General features: G+C 44.4%; 1 protein-coding gene across 8 annotated transcripts in view; it reads right to left on the bottom strand.

The window, feature by feature from the left end:
- BCL11B (BCL11 transcription factor B) overlaps window positions 1-15,723 on the bottom strand; it is a 183,886-nt gene extending 168,163 nt beyond the window's left edge. For 4 of the 8 annotated variants that reach the window (XM_081950640.1, XM_081950641.1, XM_081950639.1 and 1 more), the window contains exon 1: window positions 9,057-10,390. In XM_081950640.1, coding sequence (XP_081806766.1) covers window positions 9,057-9,114 — 58 coding nt within the window. In that variant the 5' untranslated portion in view covers window positions 9,115-10,390. Of the gene's footprint in view, window positions 1-9,056; window positions 10,391-10,887; window positions 10,969-12,381; window positions 12,451-15,623 lie in introns of those variants that run through there. The other 4 variants (XM_081950636.1, XM_081950637.1, XM_081950638.1 and 1 more) reach the window with 4 other exon arrangements.
- Window positions 15,724-19,395: the final 3,672 nt, after the last annotated feature.

Genomic DNA, 19,395 nt, shown 5'->3' with positions numbered 1-19,395 from the left:
AATTCAGGTAAGTTTCAGATGTAGATGTGGCCAAGCAGATAGATGTAATTTGCCCATCTTTGTTGATTGGCAGGCTTTACAAATATGAATGGTATACATATATAACGTGAACAGTTTCTATTCCACCTTCTTAAAAGTATTCCCAGCTGGCAGAGAAAATGAGAATATAAAACATCTGAAATCCACTTTTTAAAATGGCATGTCTAAGTACAATGCAGCTTTTGGGAAGATTTCCATAACCTGCTTGACCTTCAGTCTTGACCACTGAAAGCAAGCCGTTCTAATTCTGTTTAGGACTCAAAGATAGGAGACTGCCTTGGTAGACAGAGATAGGTACATACATACACATATTTATACTGGGCTGCTTTGCAAAACAACTGGTCAAGCTCTAGATGTGAATGATTTCCAATCACTATGGAGGAACCAGCATTAATCAGGATTTTTAAAGAATTGCTTAAACTGCCTGGAATTGCTCATTTGGAATTAAAAGACGCAAATGGCACTTACACGGCTATGAGTTTCTAAACCCTTCTCTAAACACCTTTTGAAGAACTTGCCTCTGGCTTAAGAGAACAAGTTAATCCTATCACAAGTTTGATTTGAGATGGGGAGAATAAAAAATAAAATTGTTTAGCACAAGTTTAATTATTCCAGCAAGGTCTCATAGTGACCACTTAAAAACTTGCGAAGTTTTGGCTATAACTGTATAGAATAATAGGTCATATTATAACTTCTGGAACACTTGGTGTTACCCTAATCTGCTTCTCTCAATTTCTTTCTTGAGAAATGACTCTGCTTTTCTAATTTAAATAATGCCTACACAAATATCTGTATATTTTGCTAAATGAACTAGCTATTCAAGATGCAGAAAGAAGAAAAAAAGATTTATTGCAATTGAGAGGCTAAAATACATAGGTCCTTGTACAGACCATAAAAGCTGTAAATCTTCACAGATAAATCAGGGACTGAGATGATATGATTGTGATAAAAAGCTTCCTTTGTGCCCGTGTAAATAAATTTATTTTAGTTAAAACCAAATATCTGAATGGGGAAAGAGAATCCATCCAGATAATTTTTAGCTGTAGTAGAACGGACTTTCTAGACTATAAATTTATAGCAATATATAGACGACAAGTAAGAAAAAGTTAATAAATGTGATTTTTGCTGTGGATTGAAAACAGGTGACATTTTTTGTCAAACGTCCACCACAAAAGGTGGGGGTAGTTTCCAAGGGAATTGTAAATCATCATCATTATTTACACCCAATTCTATTGGTGTTGTTTTTCAAGTTACACAGAGGTTTTAGGTGTTCTGTCATTCAACAAATTTTATCAGATTATTTCAGAAGCATTAAAAGAAATGAAGTAGAAGTGATGCTCTGTGTACAATCACATACATTCCTACAATACTTTCCTACTGTACCATGAGTACACACAATTACCAACAAGCATTTAAGCACTCACAAAACAAACGAATCAGTAGATCTTTCCCCAAAAAAATTCTGCATTCAAAAATTTTGCAAATGGAAAACTAAATATATTTATAGAAAACACTCAAGCCATTTCCTATGGATGTCATGCCATTAATAAAACTCCCAAATACCTCTTTTGCCAGAAAATTATATTCCTGCATTATGTCCAAGACCACTGCTTATCCTCCTGTCTATGCTGTAGATGTATTACAGAAGAACAAGAAAAATTCAAAATTCCCAATATACAGTTGAAACTTAGTTGACTGAAATAGTACTTTTCCAAAATAATGGAAGAGCAGAACTAATGCAAACGCTGTGGAGAATTATACTACATGAACAGGGAATGCTAAAGGATTCTATAAGAGCATTTTATAAAACTAATTAAGCAGAAACAAGAGAAGAGTATCATCCTAATAGCTGCTAAAAGATTTCCTTACGTATCAGTAATGCCCAGTCTGTTTAAGCACATTTCCCCTAGATCGTTATGCAGTTATATTCATAACAATATACCCACCTTGTGAACTGTGCTAAATGCCCTAGAGTTCTGCACAAGGCAAACGAGGCTTTGCAGGATTATATAACCAAATAATTTTTCAACATAAAGACTCTGAAATAAATTGAAACTGCACAAATGCAAATGTATTGTGTCCTACCTCTTTAACTGTCTAGATTAGAACTGTTTTGGGGATGATCTCTCGGGCATCCTTAAATCGCACAAGCCCAAATGAAGCCTTAAGGTACAATCTGATGAAAACTTAGTTTTAAGTTTCTTAGTAAAAATGCATCTGTGTGATTTTTTTTTAAATCAGATGTTCTTAATCTTATCCGCTGCTCTTAAAACTTCAACTAAATTCACCGAGTAGAACACATGAAAAAAGCAGGCAAAAAGAATATTCAGAAGCAAAATAAAAAGAACAGGCTGGGCATAACAAGTATTTTCACAAATGTGGAAATATTATTGGTGATACTTCGATTACCAACTACCATTTTCCTTCTTTTATTACTGTGAAAAGTTTTTAAAGTCCAAAGATTGAAGAAAGTTGTTAGGGACAAAATTTGAAGCTTTCTAGAGCCTACATGTATTCTGGGGATGTGAGTGGATGTTAGGCAGGGAAGTGATCTTCTCACCCCTTCATTTCCAAGTTAGTCCAATAAACTGCCTGCTGTCTCTATGCTTCCAAGAAACTGGATGGGAACACTAAATGAAGTGGAGAAATGATCAGATAAATTGCAGGCCCTGTCTAGCTGAGAATGAAGGGTTCTCGGATAGTAAATGACAGCTCTACTCTTTTGTCTGACCTAATTTATTTCTCTTTGAAAGTTCAAATAGAGCCCACTGCACCATCAATGGAGAATATCTACCCAGAGATTGTGCCCTGAGATGAGAGAAAAATTTGCAGAAGACTTAACAAAACCCAATCCTAACAAACTTCTACAAAACCTTCAATGCCTTTCTTCTGGCAAAGCTGTATCTCTGGATTCTCTTTTCATAACTCATTATACGGCATAAATTTCAGCAAGAAAGGATTCAAGAGATGTTAATTCCTATAAAACTGGTCAAGGAAATCTGGGAAATCACAAGCACACAATTCAGCACTTACCTGCTGTCAAAGTAACTTTTTATGTTGTTTATGATGATCTCTATTTATGCTGTTTATGATGAACCTCTATATCTTTATTATTTTAACAAAGGTAAACCAATGAAAATAAGCTTGCATGTCTCCATAACGTTCAAAGCCATGATAATTAAGGTGTTGCTGAAAGGTTTTGCCGCTATAAAACTACACAGAGTATTTAAATACATTTGATAACTATGGTTTCTCTAAAAGTAACTTGAATAAAATATATGTACCAGATGAATCCAACAGTTTGCAGTTATCAATTATAAGTAACTATACCATGGACTAGTACATTCCTTGCAAGATCTGGTTTCCTTAAACATTCACCTTTGTATACATCAATTTGTTTACTATTGTTCTAATGAACTGATAGACATGAACATCTGCTCAAAACTGAGCTGAAATCTGAGTAGACATACAATCCCCTTTCCCCACCATTAAACATACAGCTTTTATAAGTTTGTAGTTTGGCCAGGGTATTTATGTGGCTCACAATGTGTATCTATATGATTTTACACAGAAAATGTGTTCATATTGACATAAGTACACTCTCCGTAATTCTTACTCCGTTAGGCCAATCTCTCCTAAACAATTCAATCTCACTGATCTTTTTTATTGTTTAAAAATAATTCCATTCCATGTTCAGTATGTAAAATGTGTACAAAAGACAAATTATTCGCTGTGCATAAATATATATGAGCACATACGCTCAATCTGTGAAGGACTTACTCCTTGCTTTTAGTTAATCAAGCAACTTGGAATTCAGAAAGTATGACAAGCTACTAACAGTAAAAGACACTTTTAAAAGCTAATTTTAATTAAAAAACATCCATCTTGCCAGAGTTGTTTAATCAGTCATAATTTGCTTAGAAAATAGATTTATCTAACTTGCAATCTCTCTCATCTTGTACTATACAGATCTCAGCATGAAAATCAATACCACAACTTTACACCTAAAACATTTTGTAGGCAGGGATGGAAACCTGACTCTTCTCTATTATTGCCTTGCCTTCACAGATGCTGGGAAACAAAATCTCTATCAGACAGGCTATGAGCGCCCCCTAGCTGCCAAGGCAAGCCACTGATCACCACCAATGTGACTTCAACTGAAAAAACTAGGAAAGTTTATTTTGGAGAGTATTTTGTAATAACAAACAAGAGCGTACAGAGCGATCTCAACAGAAAATGGAAAAGAAAAGCCTTGTTATGTGTTGAGTTAAACTAATGGAACAAGCTTCAAACCACTTCATTCTGATAAGGGAGGCTGAATGTGCCAACTAGTGCCAATGACATGAAAATTTTGGCCTCTTTTACCTGGACCAAATTCATTTTTGGAACAGCCTTTGTTCAGCTCACACTTCCATGTAACTAGAAGAGACACACAATAACCTGGCTTTCAATGAACTACTCTGCTTATGCATGTTTATCTCCATGTTTACTAAGATGCTTAAATAAGCCTAACAAATTAATCCCTGTATTTGCCTATCAACAAAAAGTAAAACTGTTCCTTATTCCCCAGTGTATTTATTCTCCTAAACAAACTACATCATTCAAAGGACATCTATAGATGGCAGACTGAATGCGAGGCAATGTATAAAAATTAGCAAAAGAAAAGGGATATAGAGTTTTAAAGCCAAAATAGGTCTCATAAAATATTTTACAGTCTGCAATTTTGACTAAAATATATCCTATACAACTTATGAAGTACAATTCAGAGTAGAGATGTGGACAATGGAGGAAGCAATAAAATTAAGCGTATAGTACCTGCTGCATACACACATCACAGTCTCTTATTTTATTCAGAAATTGAAATCATCTCTACAAATTTATTTCTAGCTAATTCCTGAGTTTAACCAATCTCTTAGCTTGGATGTCTGTTTAGATTCCTGAATTGTTTCTGGATGAGAAAAATCCTTTCAGTAAAGAAAACAAACTTTAAAATATTTTCTTTTTACTGAGACCATGGTGATGTTTTTTCAAATTAGCGTGGTCCAAAAAGGCAAACCAGCAAGCCACCTGTTGAGTAAAAGAATTCTAGAAATCTGGCAAATTTATTTATGCAAAGCAAGGATGTGATTCTATTATCAATCCTACAACACCACCCTGAAGAGATTGTCTTAGGGGAGGTTCAGCTATATGTTGCAATGAGAATTATTCTGATGGTTGGTTTCTTTGATTGCATTCTAGCTTATCAGTTCATTTTAAAGCTGTAGTGCTGTTGCTCAAACCTTACTGTCTATTAAACAAGAAATTCTGTTGTAAAAAAATCTAATTAACGTTATTATGTAGTACAGAAAAATCCTAAAACATTTATGTCTGCTTTTTCCTCAGGATCCATTTTAATTTTCTAAATTAAATGCAACTCATTCATTCTATTTTCCCACTAATCCGTCACTAGAAAACAAACCACAGTTTTGCCTTCATCAACTCATTAATCTATCACTGACAGATTAGGTGAGATACATTTATCAAGAAGGAATGCAGAGAAATCAGAGGTATTTATCTAAATAAATAAATTTAAAAATACCGTAACAATGAAGTCAGAGTGCTGTCACTGAAAGATAGCAACAAAACTGACCTGACCTGCATCTGGATTGTTCCCTTAAGATTGAAAATCCTATACATACTTACTTGAGGCTAAGCAGCACTAAAATCAGCCGTGCTTACTTCTGAGTAATTGTACAGGATCAGTCAGTAAATATTTTTTTCTCTCAGGCCATAAATATTTCCCTTTCTGCCTGCCCACCATTCAAGGTAAGAATCTTTATTTCAGCATCCAGAGACTAAAATCTAAAGCACTCCAATGAAAGGGGGTAGAGAGAGAAATGCCTGCCTAACAGAGCCATCCACCTTAAAAGGCAGTTGCCCAACTGGTTGACCCTTCCTCTTTCATATACTTGAAGTTTTCAGAACACCTCATATTCATTGAAGAAAAAAATACAGGTAGAGACAGGGGAATTTTATATGAATTTGTTTACTTATTTGGTCCTTGTTTGTGCTTCCCGTCCAACTTCTTGATATTTTTTCTTTCCTTTTTTTAAAATCAGACTATTATTTAAAAATTCATTAATACCTTCCTGAAAATTGCTCCAACCAGATCTTGGTGAAACTCTCTCTCTCTCTCTCCCTCCCTCCCTGTCTCCCTCTCTTCTCTCTCTTAATTCTGACAGTTGAAACAGAGTGACATTTTCTTGGTATTTTTGTCTTTCTTCCCCACCTCTACTCACATACTCAAATATACACATCATTTGTGCCCATGACAAAAGATTATCTTCCTGATTTTGCTTTCTACAGCCTAATTCTAGAAGCCCTCCCTCAGGACCCTTTGTAAACTCCGTCCACCTGAAAAGTGGAATGGAAGATCTGAGAAAGAATGGAAGTACCTGAAGACTTTTTTAGCACCATTGTAAACCTTAAGCCACAAGCACAGAGACATTTGGGAGAATCTTTCCAGCAAACCTTGCTATCAACCTCAAAAGTAATGATGGTTGGTTCTCATAGGAGAGAAAGTGAAATTCCCAAATCAAGCCAGATTCTAATTTCTTCCCAAAATGTGTGCACTGTGTCTGTTGCTTCTCCTAGTACCAATATCTGTGACTGTCTTTATCTTTTTCTCCCCCACACAAACACAACACCCTCTTTACTTTCAAAAATGAAAGTCCACCTGCCAATTTGTAAACAAAAAGAAGAGGAATCCTCCTTCCTTCCCTTTTGAGAATTTCATAAGCTGGCTAGGGTTTTTCTTCAGAAAAAAATAAACAGTTTGCTCGAAAGGCATGGCAGGTTTTGCCTGAGTTTGGGTTTTAAATCCACTTTAAAGCCCAGCCATCCACTGCCCGCTCAAAATCAACTTAAACGCCGTATCTTCCTCGGTGCTGCTGCAGCTGAGTAGTAAAAAGGGGGGGGGGGTGCAAGAATGGGGGGAGGGGGGAAATGAAGTAGTTGGGGGAGGGGGGGAGGAGAAAAACAACATTCACGAGCCAAATGCCATCCCGGGTCGAGCGCCTTCGTTCTCCAATCAATATAATTCCGATGTATTCTCGCAAATAACATTTTTATCAGCTGTAACAAAGGAAAGACCGAGAGCGACCGCTGTCACCAAATGCTGCTGGCAGATGGCTGCTAGTCCTAGACTCTCGGGGGGTGGGGGGGGGAAGTAGGCGCAGGGCCGTGTATGCATTTATGTTCATTTAAATTTGGAGAAATCTAACATACATATTATATTCTTTCCTGGCTCCCCTCCCCCCCCAACTGTCTCTTCAGCTCAGCCCTCTCTCCGGGTCTCGCCCAGGCGCGCGCCTCTTTCCATTGCTTCGCCCAGCTCCCCGAGAGCTGCGGCTCTTGCAGCAGCCCGGGCGTGCAAAGGAGCTGTTCCTTGCAGCGTCTGTTTGCATTTCTCTCGGTTCTGATTTCGCTCCGTTTTCTTCTCTGCAATATCCTATCTATATTCCCTCCCCCTCCCGGAATACGACTCCAGGTCTATCTCCTTTTCGGGCAGCTACTTTATGTTGCACCTAGCTGTTGTTGTTTTTAAAAAGCAAAGCGAGAAAGCAGGAAAAAAGCAATGCTGCTTTGCAAATCCTCAAGCCACTTTTAACAGTATTTGGTGTCTATTGCATTTCAAAGTATTCGGGACAGCAAAGAAAGATGGAGAACTGCAAAATAAAAGGTTGGTTGTTGCTGTCTTTTTATTTTTATTTTACAGCCCCGTAGGTTTTGCAACAAGATGCTGAAACCGAGGGACGCTGACCCTTTAGCTCGACCCCCCACGACTCCAGACAACCAAGTCCGGGATCCCCACCCTCCATTCTTGCCTCCGACGTGTGGAGTATCTCATTCTACATCTCTTCCCCCCCTCCCCCCCCATTCCATCCCCATCTGCTTGAACTATTTTGGACCACATTGGTATCTCAGCAGCACCTTGCTCTCTTGCAGGATTAGAAAGTGGCGCGCTTTTCACTGGACTTCTCTAGCTTGCTGCTGGCGCGCGCTGCGATTTGCAAAATGGTGCTTCCATTACTTTGCGAGGTCCCACCAAAAAAAATTCCCACACTCCCCCCCCTCGCACACATACATCTGCCTTCCCCCCCCCAATCCCCCGTCTTCGCCTGGGCTCTCGCCACACGCCCATCGTATGCAAAACCACCCTACGCTTTGTGCCGGGCTGCCGGACCTCGTCGAGGGAGAAGTCGATCCAAAGGCTTCGAGCCTGCCTGACTACCTGTCCGTCGCCGCCATCCCTCCCCCCCCCCCAAGTCCGGTGCTATCTCCCATTACCGAGCGGGGCTTCCCTAATGGGGGGGCGAAGCAGCCCCAATCACTGGATCTCCCCCCCCCTACCTCGCCTGCCACGCTCCTCCTCCGCCTCCCCCTCTCCCAGCTCCCCACGCCGGCCTCGCCGCTTCATCCCCGGCCCAAACGTCCCCTGCATGTGGTTCTCATTACGGGCTCTCCCTGCCGCGCTCCAGCCACCTTCCCCTTCCCCGGCAGCCGCTGCCTTTCACTCGCGGCCAACTTTGGACCCACCTCGCCTCTCCTTTCAAGCTCCTGTAGTTCACCCCTCACTCCTTCCCCGCCATCCCCGGTTCTCTTCCCCCCTCTCGGCCGGCTCCTCGGCCTTCTTCCTCCCGGCTGCCTACAAATTCTACAAACTTTCTCTCCCTCCTCGCTCGGCACCCGGCATACACACCTCTTTCGCTCCGTTCTCCCCCCAACACCAACAGCACACATACGCGTCCCCCCTTAGCCTGCCAGGCATCCTCTCCGCGGCCAGATTCTCTTTCCTTCTCTCCTAACACTCCAAGCCCCCTACTTTCTCCCACCCACCGGCACCCCTGAAATCCTCACTATCCAGTTTCGCGCAAGGCGCCCAAATCGCGTCCAGGTTCGAGCCCCCCCACACCCCTTTCGCTTCTCCCCACATACGTTCCGCTTTCCGAGTCGGTTCCTCGCGAGGCACAACTTACGCGTGATAATTTCCCTTTGTGATAAGTGCTGCGGGTTCCCCTGCTTGCGACGGGACATTGCCCTGGCATTTACACGGTCATCGCCCGGAGAGCTGGACTTAGGTAAGGGGGAGCGGAGGGGGGGAGCGGTCGTCTTCCTCCTCCTCTTCTTCTTCTATGCTCTTCTTGACGGATTTCTTCTTTTAAAAAGAAAATAAAAAACTCGAAAGAGAGAAGCACTTTTCCCCCCTTGACGTTCTCAGGATGAGGTTCTTCGTCCAATTAAACAAACATCATACATGAAGTGGGGGAGGCTTGGCTTTTATTTTCATAAGACAACTGTCTTTTGGGTTGTTTGGTTTTTGTTTTCCTTTTCCACAGCTTCCAGATCTTTTCTTGAACTTCACCAAGCGCTGACATTTATTTTTCCAGAGTGGTTAGAAGAAAAAGAAGGGGGGGAAAAAGCAAAGTGCACTTCTTCCATCAGGAGGGTTTTCTTTAAAAAAAGAAAAAAAAAGAAATGAAAATGTAATTATATTCATACACGCTCGCACAAAAGTAGAAAAATTGGTATTTGCCCACACGCAGAGAAAAATGCAACAAAAATACCCTTGCTGAGTTAGAATTCTTTTTTGCTTTGCTTTTTTTTAAAGGGATAGCCCAAACTGTGTCTCCTCTTTGCCAGTTCAAGTGCTACTGTTTGAGGTTGGTTTTTTTTTTTTTTGGTTTTTTTTTTTGCTTTGCTTTGCTCGCACCACTTTTACCAGTGCTTTTTTTCCCCCTCCCCTCGCTTGGCACAAGGTCTTGATAGGAAAGAAGCCCCCCAGTGCTTCTGGGTGAGTGCTGGCTATTACTAGGAGATATATTGCAATGTGAAGATGGCGGAGTCCTGGTTCCCTGGGAGCGCTCAATCTCTCTATGGCTGGGTCTGCCTCCGTACAATGGGATAAAATTCAAGTTCAAGTGCGGACGTGACGTTTAATCTGCACTAGAGACAAAAAAGACCTAGAGAGTAGGAGCACTGGGGGCGACTAGCGGTGGCTTTTTAACATTGTACCCTGCAAGAGAACAAGAAGGGGGGGAAAACCACCCTCAAACACACTCCCAGCACACGCGCGGCTCCCACTGCTTAGCCAAGGTTGCCTTCTGCAGAGCCACAGCCAAAACGAGATTCAGAGGGGAAATGAAAAAGGGGGGAGTAAAATCCAGTAGACGGAAGGAGATGTCTTTTTTTTCCCCAAAAAAAAACCGTCCCCGCTCCAGTTACGAAAAAGAAGCCGCAAAGGTCTCGCAGGTCTTAGGAAGAGGGAGGAGGTGACAAGGAACCGGACCATCTTCGCTGCTGCTGCCGCCGCCGCCCGCTGGCAGGAGGCCCAAATGGGACGGCCGTCTCCCGGGGGAAGCAGGGTGTAGGTAAAGGGATTAGTCGAACCAAGCAGGCTGGCTCCGGAAAAGCAAAGGGGAAGGAAAGAGTTGGAAGTGGCTACGATCGGCTCAACCCGGAGAAGCAGCCGGAATGAGGCTTGCAGCGAGCGCCCGAGGTCCGCGGGATCCATCCTGTGTTTTGCTCGATCCACCTGCTCGGAGAGCTTCCAGGCGGCTGGATCTTGGCCTCAAAGAGATTCATTCACTTCCCCCTTTTCAACTACACGCTCCCTCGCTCTCTTCCCTGCACGCAGACTGGCGGCGGCGGCGGCGGCGGCAGCAGCAGCAGCCCGACTCTGCTCAGAACACCTTCGCTGTGTTATTTCCAACAGTTTTTACAATAACACAAATATCTGCGTGGGAAAAGAGATATTTCTCTCCCACCCCCTTCTCAATGTGAATCGCGATTGCGGAGGGAGACACGCACACGCACGCCCTGCTCTCACTTTCTCCCAGGCGTCTCACCACTTTGCGCGAAGAAGGATTCCTGTAGACTCCCGGGGCTCTGCCAGTCCAGACTGGAAGTGGCGTTGACCTAAGCAAGCGGGCTAAACAAGCCAGGTTAAAGCCAAAGGGAGACTCCCTCCCTCCTCCCGAACCCGACTTCTGGCGCTTCCATAGCCAGAGCTGGGTAGTTTCTTGGCAGCGGGACAGACGCGCCTTGCCATCGCCTTCAACTTCCTCGTCTAGCCTGTAGGCCCGGGATTCTACCTTAACCTTCAGTGCAGACGGTCGCTCAGGCTAATGGGTGTCTTCCAGAGCGCCCCCCTCCCCTTAATGGAAACATTCCAGCTTTGATCAAGGAGCCGGCATTCACCAGGTGTCTGCAAATAAAGCAGTTTTCAAAGATTCCTGCTATTCAGAGGTTCGGAGATAAAGGTACCAGAGCTGCCTGGTCAAAAAGATTGCTTCCTTTCCACAGCATGGGAGTGAACTTGGGGTGTGTGTGATAGGGCACATGGCTCCTTGATTCCCCGAGGGCGTCATGCCTCCCTCTGAGCCGAGCCCCCCATTCTGGGCTGGACTGCCAAGCCAGCTGGTGTCATCAAACGCAGCTAAGCGCAAACGCCAGAAAGTATATTCAGAGTAAGACCTGTACATCCCAAGCTCCATTCTGGCGCTATGCTCCCCCCCCCCCCCCGTTTCCTCTCTGTGTCAAAAGTGACCGAAACTCCACTTGTTACAGTTCGTGTTTTCCCTTGAATTATGAAGCGGGATTTAAGGTACCTATGACTTGACTGTAGCCCAGCTCGCAATTTTGCCCACGTTCTTGGGTTACTCCAGAGTGACTCACCCGTTAGCCCGAATAATCGTCTGAACGGAGAAGTCACTAAGTAAATATAGTTGACTGCTAGATGCAGCCTTTCAATCCTGATTAAACAAGACATAACAGCAGTCGCCCCTGGAGCAAATATGGCCCACTCTCCCATAAGGATTCCTGGGAGTGTTACTCAGTGGCCTACTACTCAACAGGAAAGCCCCTGGGGGGCCGCGGAAGTGTCGCGAAGTGCAGCCCGTGCAAGGGATCCCGCCATCTCCGAGCTCGCGCGATTTCATTGGCTCCTCTAAAAAAAATGCAGCCCACCCGCCCTGGTCCTGTCACCCAGCACGCCTTGCGAGCGTCTTCATGGAGCTAAGCTGCTGCCGTTCAAGGCGCTTGAAAACAGGCCAAGATCGCTGCGAGAAGTTGTGACTAACTGCGCTCACGGAAGTTGTGGATGGCGGGCTGAAGCAACGAAACCCCTGAACTCGCTCTAGAAGACGGCATAAAGGGGTTAAGGTGCCATATACCAAAAAGGCAGCAGTCAAATCTATTTTTCCTCAGGTGATCTTACCTGACACTTTTGACTGTTACCATCACCATCCCCCCCTCCCTCCCAAACAACTAAGAACAAACAAGGCTTCTTTCTTTCGCCCTCACCTGGGAAGTTATTTCCTCTTGGCTATATTCAGCACTAGATTTAAGCCAACTTGTGGTGGACTCCAGCCTGAGTTTGATCTGGGACAGCTGAAGCGAAAAATGATGTTTCTTTCTAACTTGGAGCTACTGTTGGAAGAAAAATTATCCCTTCCAGGCAGTTTTAAGATTCCGCACTCCACCCATTCACCAGTATGGGTGAGAACGCTAGGAAGACGGCCATTAGCTACGCGCACGTGGATCAGCCTTAACAGACAGCTGGGGGTGGGGGAAGAGAGAGAGAGATCCGATTGAACTTCATTCACATGTTGGCCAGATTCAGTATCGCTTCGAGTTGTGGTTCATAACTCCATAGCCACGAGTTAAATCATGAAGCTGGGCTCGACGTCACTCTAAACCACAACTAGATAAGTACGGATTAGGAGAACGTGTGAATCAAGCTATTTAGTTAATAAGCTAAGGGAACACAACCATCCCATGCTGATAACTCTCCTGCATTTCCGAGAGAGATTTAAGCATATCCAAAGGCTATAGGAGGGAGCCAGCCACCTGCCTGCCTGCCTGCCTGCCTTCTTTGTCTTACTCAATTCAATTCGACTTATTCCTGAACAGAACGCAGGTATACGTTTCTATAGTTAATTTTTCCACTGCAGGCCGTGGAATTTGAAAAGTTCTTGCCCCAGCAATGTTTAGGATTAAGCCACCCTTTATTCGGGTAATGCTGAATAGGACTGAGGTATCTATTTAGCTTCCCTAACTCCGGTTTTTGTTGGTCGTAAGTAGGCGTTTCTGCTCCCTCTTATATGTGTTGCCTGACTTATCTACCCACCCGTCTAACTTTCTCTGAAATCTGACGTCCAAACACAACTTCTCCAGATTCCGCTCTCCTCGCCCTACCTTTAACTTAAGCTCCCACCACCGCCGCCATCACTGCTCCTTTTAATGGTGCCACGGATGGCGATGTCAGTCCCTTAGACTTCTTCCCAACGGGCAGCCATCCCCGGTGCAAGAGGCGGCGGGGTGGTGGTGGTGCCCCGGCGCTTAAGTCGACCTGGCTGGCGCTCGGCCAACCTTCCTCGGCCTACCGCTCAACGGTTTTGCGAGTAGGGCCAGCTACTGCAAGCCCGCTTTTTCCAGTCCGCGCCCTCTCGCTCCTTTGCAGCTTTTACTCGAGCTTGATCCGAGTAAATCCGCTGCTGGATGTGGGGCTGAAGGAGTTGAAGAGCCTGAAGGCTTTTGAAGGAGCACCAGTGATTCTTACTGCTCCCCCCCCCCCCATGCATAATTTTAAAAAAATAGATCTCATGTCCTCCCTCCCATTGATTCCTGTTCACCAAGAAGGTTTAAAACGTGCCAGTCCCATTTGGCGCCAGACTTCGGGGTGGGAAGACTCAAGGTAGTTTCCCAGCACTTAATCGGGGGGGGGGGGGGGGTGACAGAAAACGCGGCAAAACTCGGGAAATAAAATCCCTAGGAAGCCACTTGGCTATGAAGTTCCACTCGTGGATAATTTCCTCGGGCAGACTTTCCATCAAAACTTCGCCGAGAATTTTATTTCTTTAACTGACACAACATATTTTCCAGCGACTGTGCGTTTACCTTTCTTCTTGAGCCTGAGATATTCGTGATAAGCCGAATGCATCTCTTAAGAGTGAGCATCCTATTTGTTTATATTTACTTACTTATTTTAACACTTACTTGTTTTAAGTGTTTACATACTAATTTTCACCTACTCCGTAAAATTCACTTCTGCGCTTTCTGCTGAATACATTATGCATAGGATCCGGTCATAAACTTCTTAGGGTCAGATTAAAATAATCCTTTCTTCTCCTGTTCTACTTGGGATCAGTTCGACAAAAAGAGAAATACTCCTCCTCGCCAACCTTTCAGCGCATTAATGGGTCTTATGTGGACACCACCGTGCCTAAACTAGACTCCTACACGTTTCCTTCCAAATCTCCCCTTCTTTAAACTTGGGGCGTAATGTCTGAGAAGTGACGTTCTCGGGCTTCTCAAGGTTCTAATTACTCATAGTTATAGAAACGTGAAGTTAAAAATACTCTTATGATGTATCGCCATCCCCATAAAACGCAGCGAATAAAGAAGCGGGTTTGGAGCTCAGCTTGGAATAAGCGGCGTTTATAAAAAGAAAGAATTGTCACAATTAACTAATATGAAAGGCGATTCCGAATTCTTAGGCAAGGGTAGCAACTCTTCGTGCGGGGCTAAGATGAGTGTGGTCCAGCGAATGCGTCCCATGGGCTAAACTCAAGAAGTAAATTAAATCTTTATCCTATTTTTCCCCCGGACCATATAACTAAAAAGGTGGCGATCGAAGTCCACCTTGAATGTTTTTGGCTAGTCCTACTAGGAAATTTCAAAGGAAAAGAAAGAGGGGGTGAAACACGTTTGGCGGGGCTCATCAGAGAATAACTTGGCCGTCCCTCTCTTGACTAAAATACCGTCAGGCAGGGAGCATTCAAAACCAGGACGACAAAGAAATGATTGGAAAACACACGCACACAAACTTGTCCCCGCTACTTCTGAGAATCGGAGAGGCCAATCTTTCCCACCTCTGTGCCTTTCAGAAGGGGCATGCAACAACCCCATCACACCAACCCAATGGGGAGACAACCCCCATACACCCCCGGAGAGCGCCGGGATGGCGAAGGCTGGTCACAAACACGGAGGGGGCGATTTGAGTTTTTTCTTCTTCTCCTGGAATGAGCTCCAGAAGGGGGGTAGGGAGGGTCGAAATGAGGGTGGGGGGCAGAAGGCGGAAACGGAGAATTCCAAAGTGATTTCTCCGCCTCTTCTTTCCCTCCGTCTCTCCCCAGTCTGGCACTTGCGATCATTAGCACAAGCGAAAGCTGTTAATGTCTTGTCTCACAGCTCCCCCTTTGGTCTCGTTGCGCTCCGCGTCTTGCGTTTAAAGTCAGATCAATAGCCGTCTCTCGCTAACCTTGACCTATCCCTCCACCCCGCCTCCCTCTGCAGCTGGCCCGTGGTTTTGCCCCTCCCCCCTCGGTATCCCTGCTCACAATCGGTGACAGCGGATAAGCTAGGAAGACGCGGTGCGTCCTTCCCAGGGCAGCAGGAGGTGGGCATATATATATTAATAAATGTCCCTGTTTTCTCCCCTCCCTCGGCCTATCTTTCAAGCCGCCAATCACCAGGAGAGCGCCCTGGCCTAAAAATCTGTATTTTATTTGTAATTGTTTGGCTGCTTTGTCTCAAATTCTTACATATTTTTTTCCTCCCTGCTCTTTTCTTTTTTTCTTTTCCTTTTCTTTTCCTTTATCTTCCTCCGGGACAGCGATAAGTTGCAAACGAGGAGGAAGTCCCCGGCAGGCTTTCGAAGCAGCTGCCTGCAAGTCGTGGAAATGACAGTAAAATCTTGGCAAAGGTTTCAAGGCCAGCGATTCACCGCCTCCCCGCGGCAAGCACTCAAAGGATATTGATAACTTTGAAAACAAGGAGGGATGTGTCTTCCCGTTCCATCCCCCACCCCCACCTCACCCGACCCCACCCCAGTGCAGCAGCGTGCGGATGCAACTCAGCAAAAGTTCAAGCTGAGCATGTCAATGCGCTCCTTGCTTTGCACACACCGAGTAGTGTTATCTTTGGGAGCGGTGAAGTAGCAATGACACTGGAATCACTACCGGCCGCGGCTTCCTTCCGGGTAGACATGATTAGGATCCAATCGCAAACCAACATTTGAGAGAAAGGTAGAATGAATCACGGTGGCACTTAAGGGAGAAAACCTGGAAAGCAAGAATTAAGCGGCGTAGTTTTTTTTAGCAACACACACACACACACACACACACACAGACCCCTCTAACTCTGAATATGTTACATTAGATATATTAGATTGAAACACCAAGCTTAAATCAAAAGTATCTACCTTTACAGAAACTGAAAGCTAGGAACGCATCTTACAGGGGAACTAAAGGCCTCGAGGGTCTCTTCAAATTGCACATAGTTATTTCCAACCCAACCGTATTTTAGCCAGAATCGAGGCCAATGGAGCTTAAGCCAATGAACATGTACTTCCCTCCGAGTCAACCGTCCCTGAAATGCCTCTTTTTGAATGAAGAATGAAGTTGGACAGAGAGCGAAAGTTGTTTAAGGCTGTTGGGCGTAAGAGCGTTTTTTAAAAGCGCCTTAAAAGCCTCTGCGAGAATCCGGATATTATCTATTATCTAGCTGAAACCCTAGCCGTTCGACGGAGGACTTCCCGCCACCGCCAGAGTTTATTTTGCCGGTCCACTACAAGTTTTGTGGCGCCTTGACTTCAGCCTGACTTAGAAGGGAGACACGCACCGCTCCCTTTTTTCCGCTTTCCAAGATTGTGGGCGTTGCCGCTGCCGCAGCAAAAGCCTGGCAACCTGAACCCAGGGTTCAAAATACAGCTTCGCCAGCCCGCCCTCCGCGAAAAAACTCTGCCCCCGCACCTTTCGGCTCAGGGCAAGCTGGTGTCTCCAGCCGGCGCATACCCGCCATGCTGGATTACACCCTCCCATTGTCCCTAAGACAAATTAGTAGCTGCGCTGACAAAGGACTGAGGTGACAGCTAACGTGGTTGGAGGGCGCCGTGTTGGGATAAGACTAGGCTGGTCAGTTCTGTTGAAGCAGAGGCGTGGGGACGCTCCACAAATTCGTGGATTAAGGAACTCATCAGTGGGGTGAAAGCCAGCAGGTTCTGGAGAAATTTTGAATAGTTCGGAGAACTGGTAAATATCACCTTTGGCTGGTCCCAGAGTGAGGAGGGAATTGAGATTTTGCAGTATCCTTCCCTTGCCACGCCCACCAAGCCACGCCCACAAAACCTGTAGTAAAAACATTTGAATTTCACCACTGGCTCATTACCGGTCATAGCCCCACGCTAGCTGGAGCAGAAGGAAACGGGGGTAAAGGAGACAGCCATAGGCTCCTTACTCTATGAAGGGACTGCGCGGAGTAGGGAGGCGGCGAGTCTGGTGGTGATGTTTTTTTTTCCTTTCCCCAATCTAGCACAGTAACTTACTAGCCCTTTTTCAGGGATGAAATCGCAGTCTCTTTCTCGTGTAGAGAGACTAAAGGAGGAGTGGGGGGAGAGAGGGAGAGACGCAAAGAAGGCGGATGGGCCCGCTTGTCACTCCACCTTGTGAGTAGATGAGGAAGCGCACCGTTTGAAGCAGACTCTTCCACAGAGACGCGCGACTTCCCGCCTTTTCGCTCGCCCGTCCGTTTTCTCTTTCAGAAGAATCCAGAGCAAGTCCCCTAATAAGTTACCCGGATGGATTTCCGGCTTCCCAACCGCGTCTTGTTCCTTCTCCTCAAAATTTGTCACCCTCTCTGCTCAAAAATTTAGTGGCACTTTATGCGAGTCTATAGGCAGGGCAAAAAAGCCCTAATCCCTAAACAAAATACTATTTTCAAAGAAATTTCAGATAGGAATCCCACTAATCACTTAGGATAGTAAGAGAAATTAATGGCGGTTATTTCAACTATCTGTAACAGCCCTCCTACAAAGCAGGCCAGCTTAACTTTTAGAAGGAGAGAATTTCAGTTGCCAGAAACTGGATTAGAACCAGGCACCTTCAAAAGGGCTGTTCCTCCCCTTTCCCCAATTAATCAGCACTTTGCATATCATTTGAAACCTATTCAGCCTTACGTGTAACAAAATAACAGAGTTGGAAGGGACCTTGGATGTCTTCTAGACCAGTGTTTTTCAACCTTGGTCCCTTTAAGAGCTGTGTACTTCAACTCCCAGAATTCCCTAGCCAGCACATACTGGCTAGGGAATTCTGGGAGTTGAAGTACACAATTCTTAAAGGGACCAAGGTTGAAAAACACTGTTCTAGACCATCCCCCTGCTCAGGAAACCTGCTGTTCCACTGCTCAGGAAACCCTATACCATTTAGTTGCCTAATCTCTTCTTTAAAACTTCCAGTGTTGGAGCATTCATAACTTCTGGAGGCAAGTCCTTCCACTGATTAATTGTTCTGTCAGGAAATTTCTTCTTAGTTCTAGGTTGCTTTTCTCCTTAATTAGTTTCCATCCATAGCTTCTCCTGTCTTCAGATGCTTTGGAGAATGGGTTGACCCCCACTTCTTTGTGGCAACCCCTTAGATCAGGGGTGTCCAAACTTGGGAACTTTAAGACTTGTGGACTTCAACTCCCAGAATTCCCCAGCCAACATGCTGGCTGGGGAATTCTGGGAGTTGAAGTCCACAAGTCTTAAAGTTCCCAAGTTTGGACACCCCTGCCTTAGATATTGGAACACTGCTATCATGTCAGTCCTAGTTCTTTTCATTCAGTTCCTGCAACCGTTCTTTATATGTTTTAGTTTCATTCCAACATTACCATTCCAACAACTTTAGCATACCTGTTAGGTTCAACGTTTTGGTTTAACTGGTGGATCTCTTGGTTATTTTATAAACTATTGGTTTGTGAAACCGCATTTTTCTATTAATGTAAACTGCCCAGAGAAATACAACTGCAACAAATCAGCATGATATCTTTTTCAAGATAAGAAAATCCTGTTTGTGCCAGGCAGAGATAAGAACTAAGAGACGGAAGGAGGGAAAGGTCTGTGAAATTCTAAAATTCTCTGTATACACTTTATTAGAAACAGTATACACGGTGACTGCTTTGCCCCATCATCCTTCTCCTCGGCGCATACTTTCTTGACCACAGTTCCTTGTACAAATGGTCTTCCTCAATACATTTCTTTCATTGTCTCCCATTTTTCAGATTAGGAACTAAAATGAACAGGTAGGGTTTGCCCAATTTCTCATGGGTATGTTAAATCAACATTCATTCTGATGTTCTGACCACTAAGATACCACCTCTTATTGATTCTGTACATGGAGGAAGTTGACCAAAAGTTGAAATTTGTATTTTGATTTCTTGAGCTCAATGTATATTGAAGTGATGACTCAATATGGAAGCAGCATACTTTTCCTTCCTGGTATTTGTGGTTTTAGTGGGGTTGACCGGATCACTAGATTTAAGGATCCATTACAATACAAT

The sequence above is a fragment of the Natrix helvetica genome (genome assembly GCF_964273705.1).
Source record: "Natrix helvetica genome assembly, chromosome: 1".
NCBI lineage: Eukaryota > Metazoa > Chordata > Lepidosauria > Squamata > Natricidae > Natrix > Natrix helvetica.
This window is presented reverse-complemented; position numbering and strand designations above follow the sequence as displayed.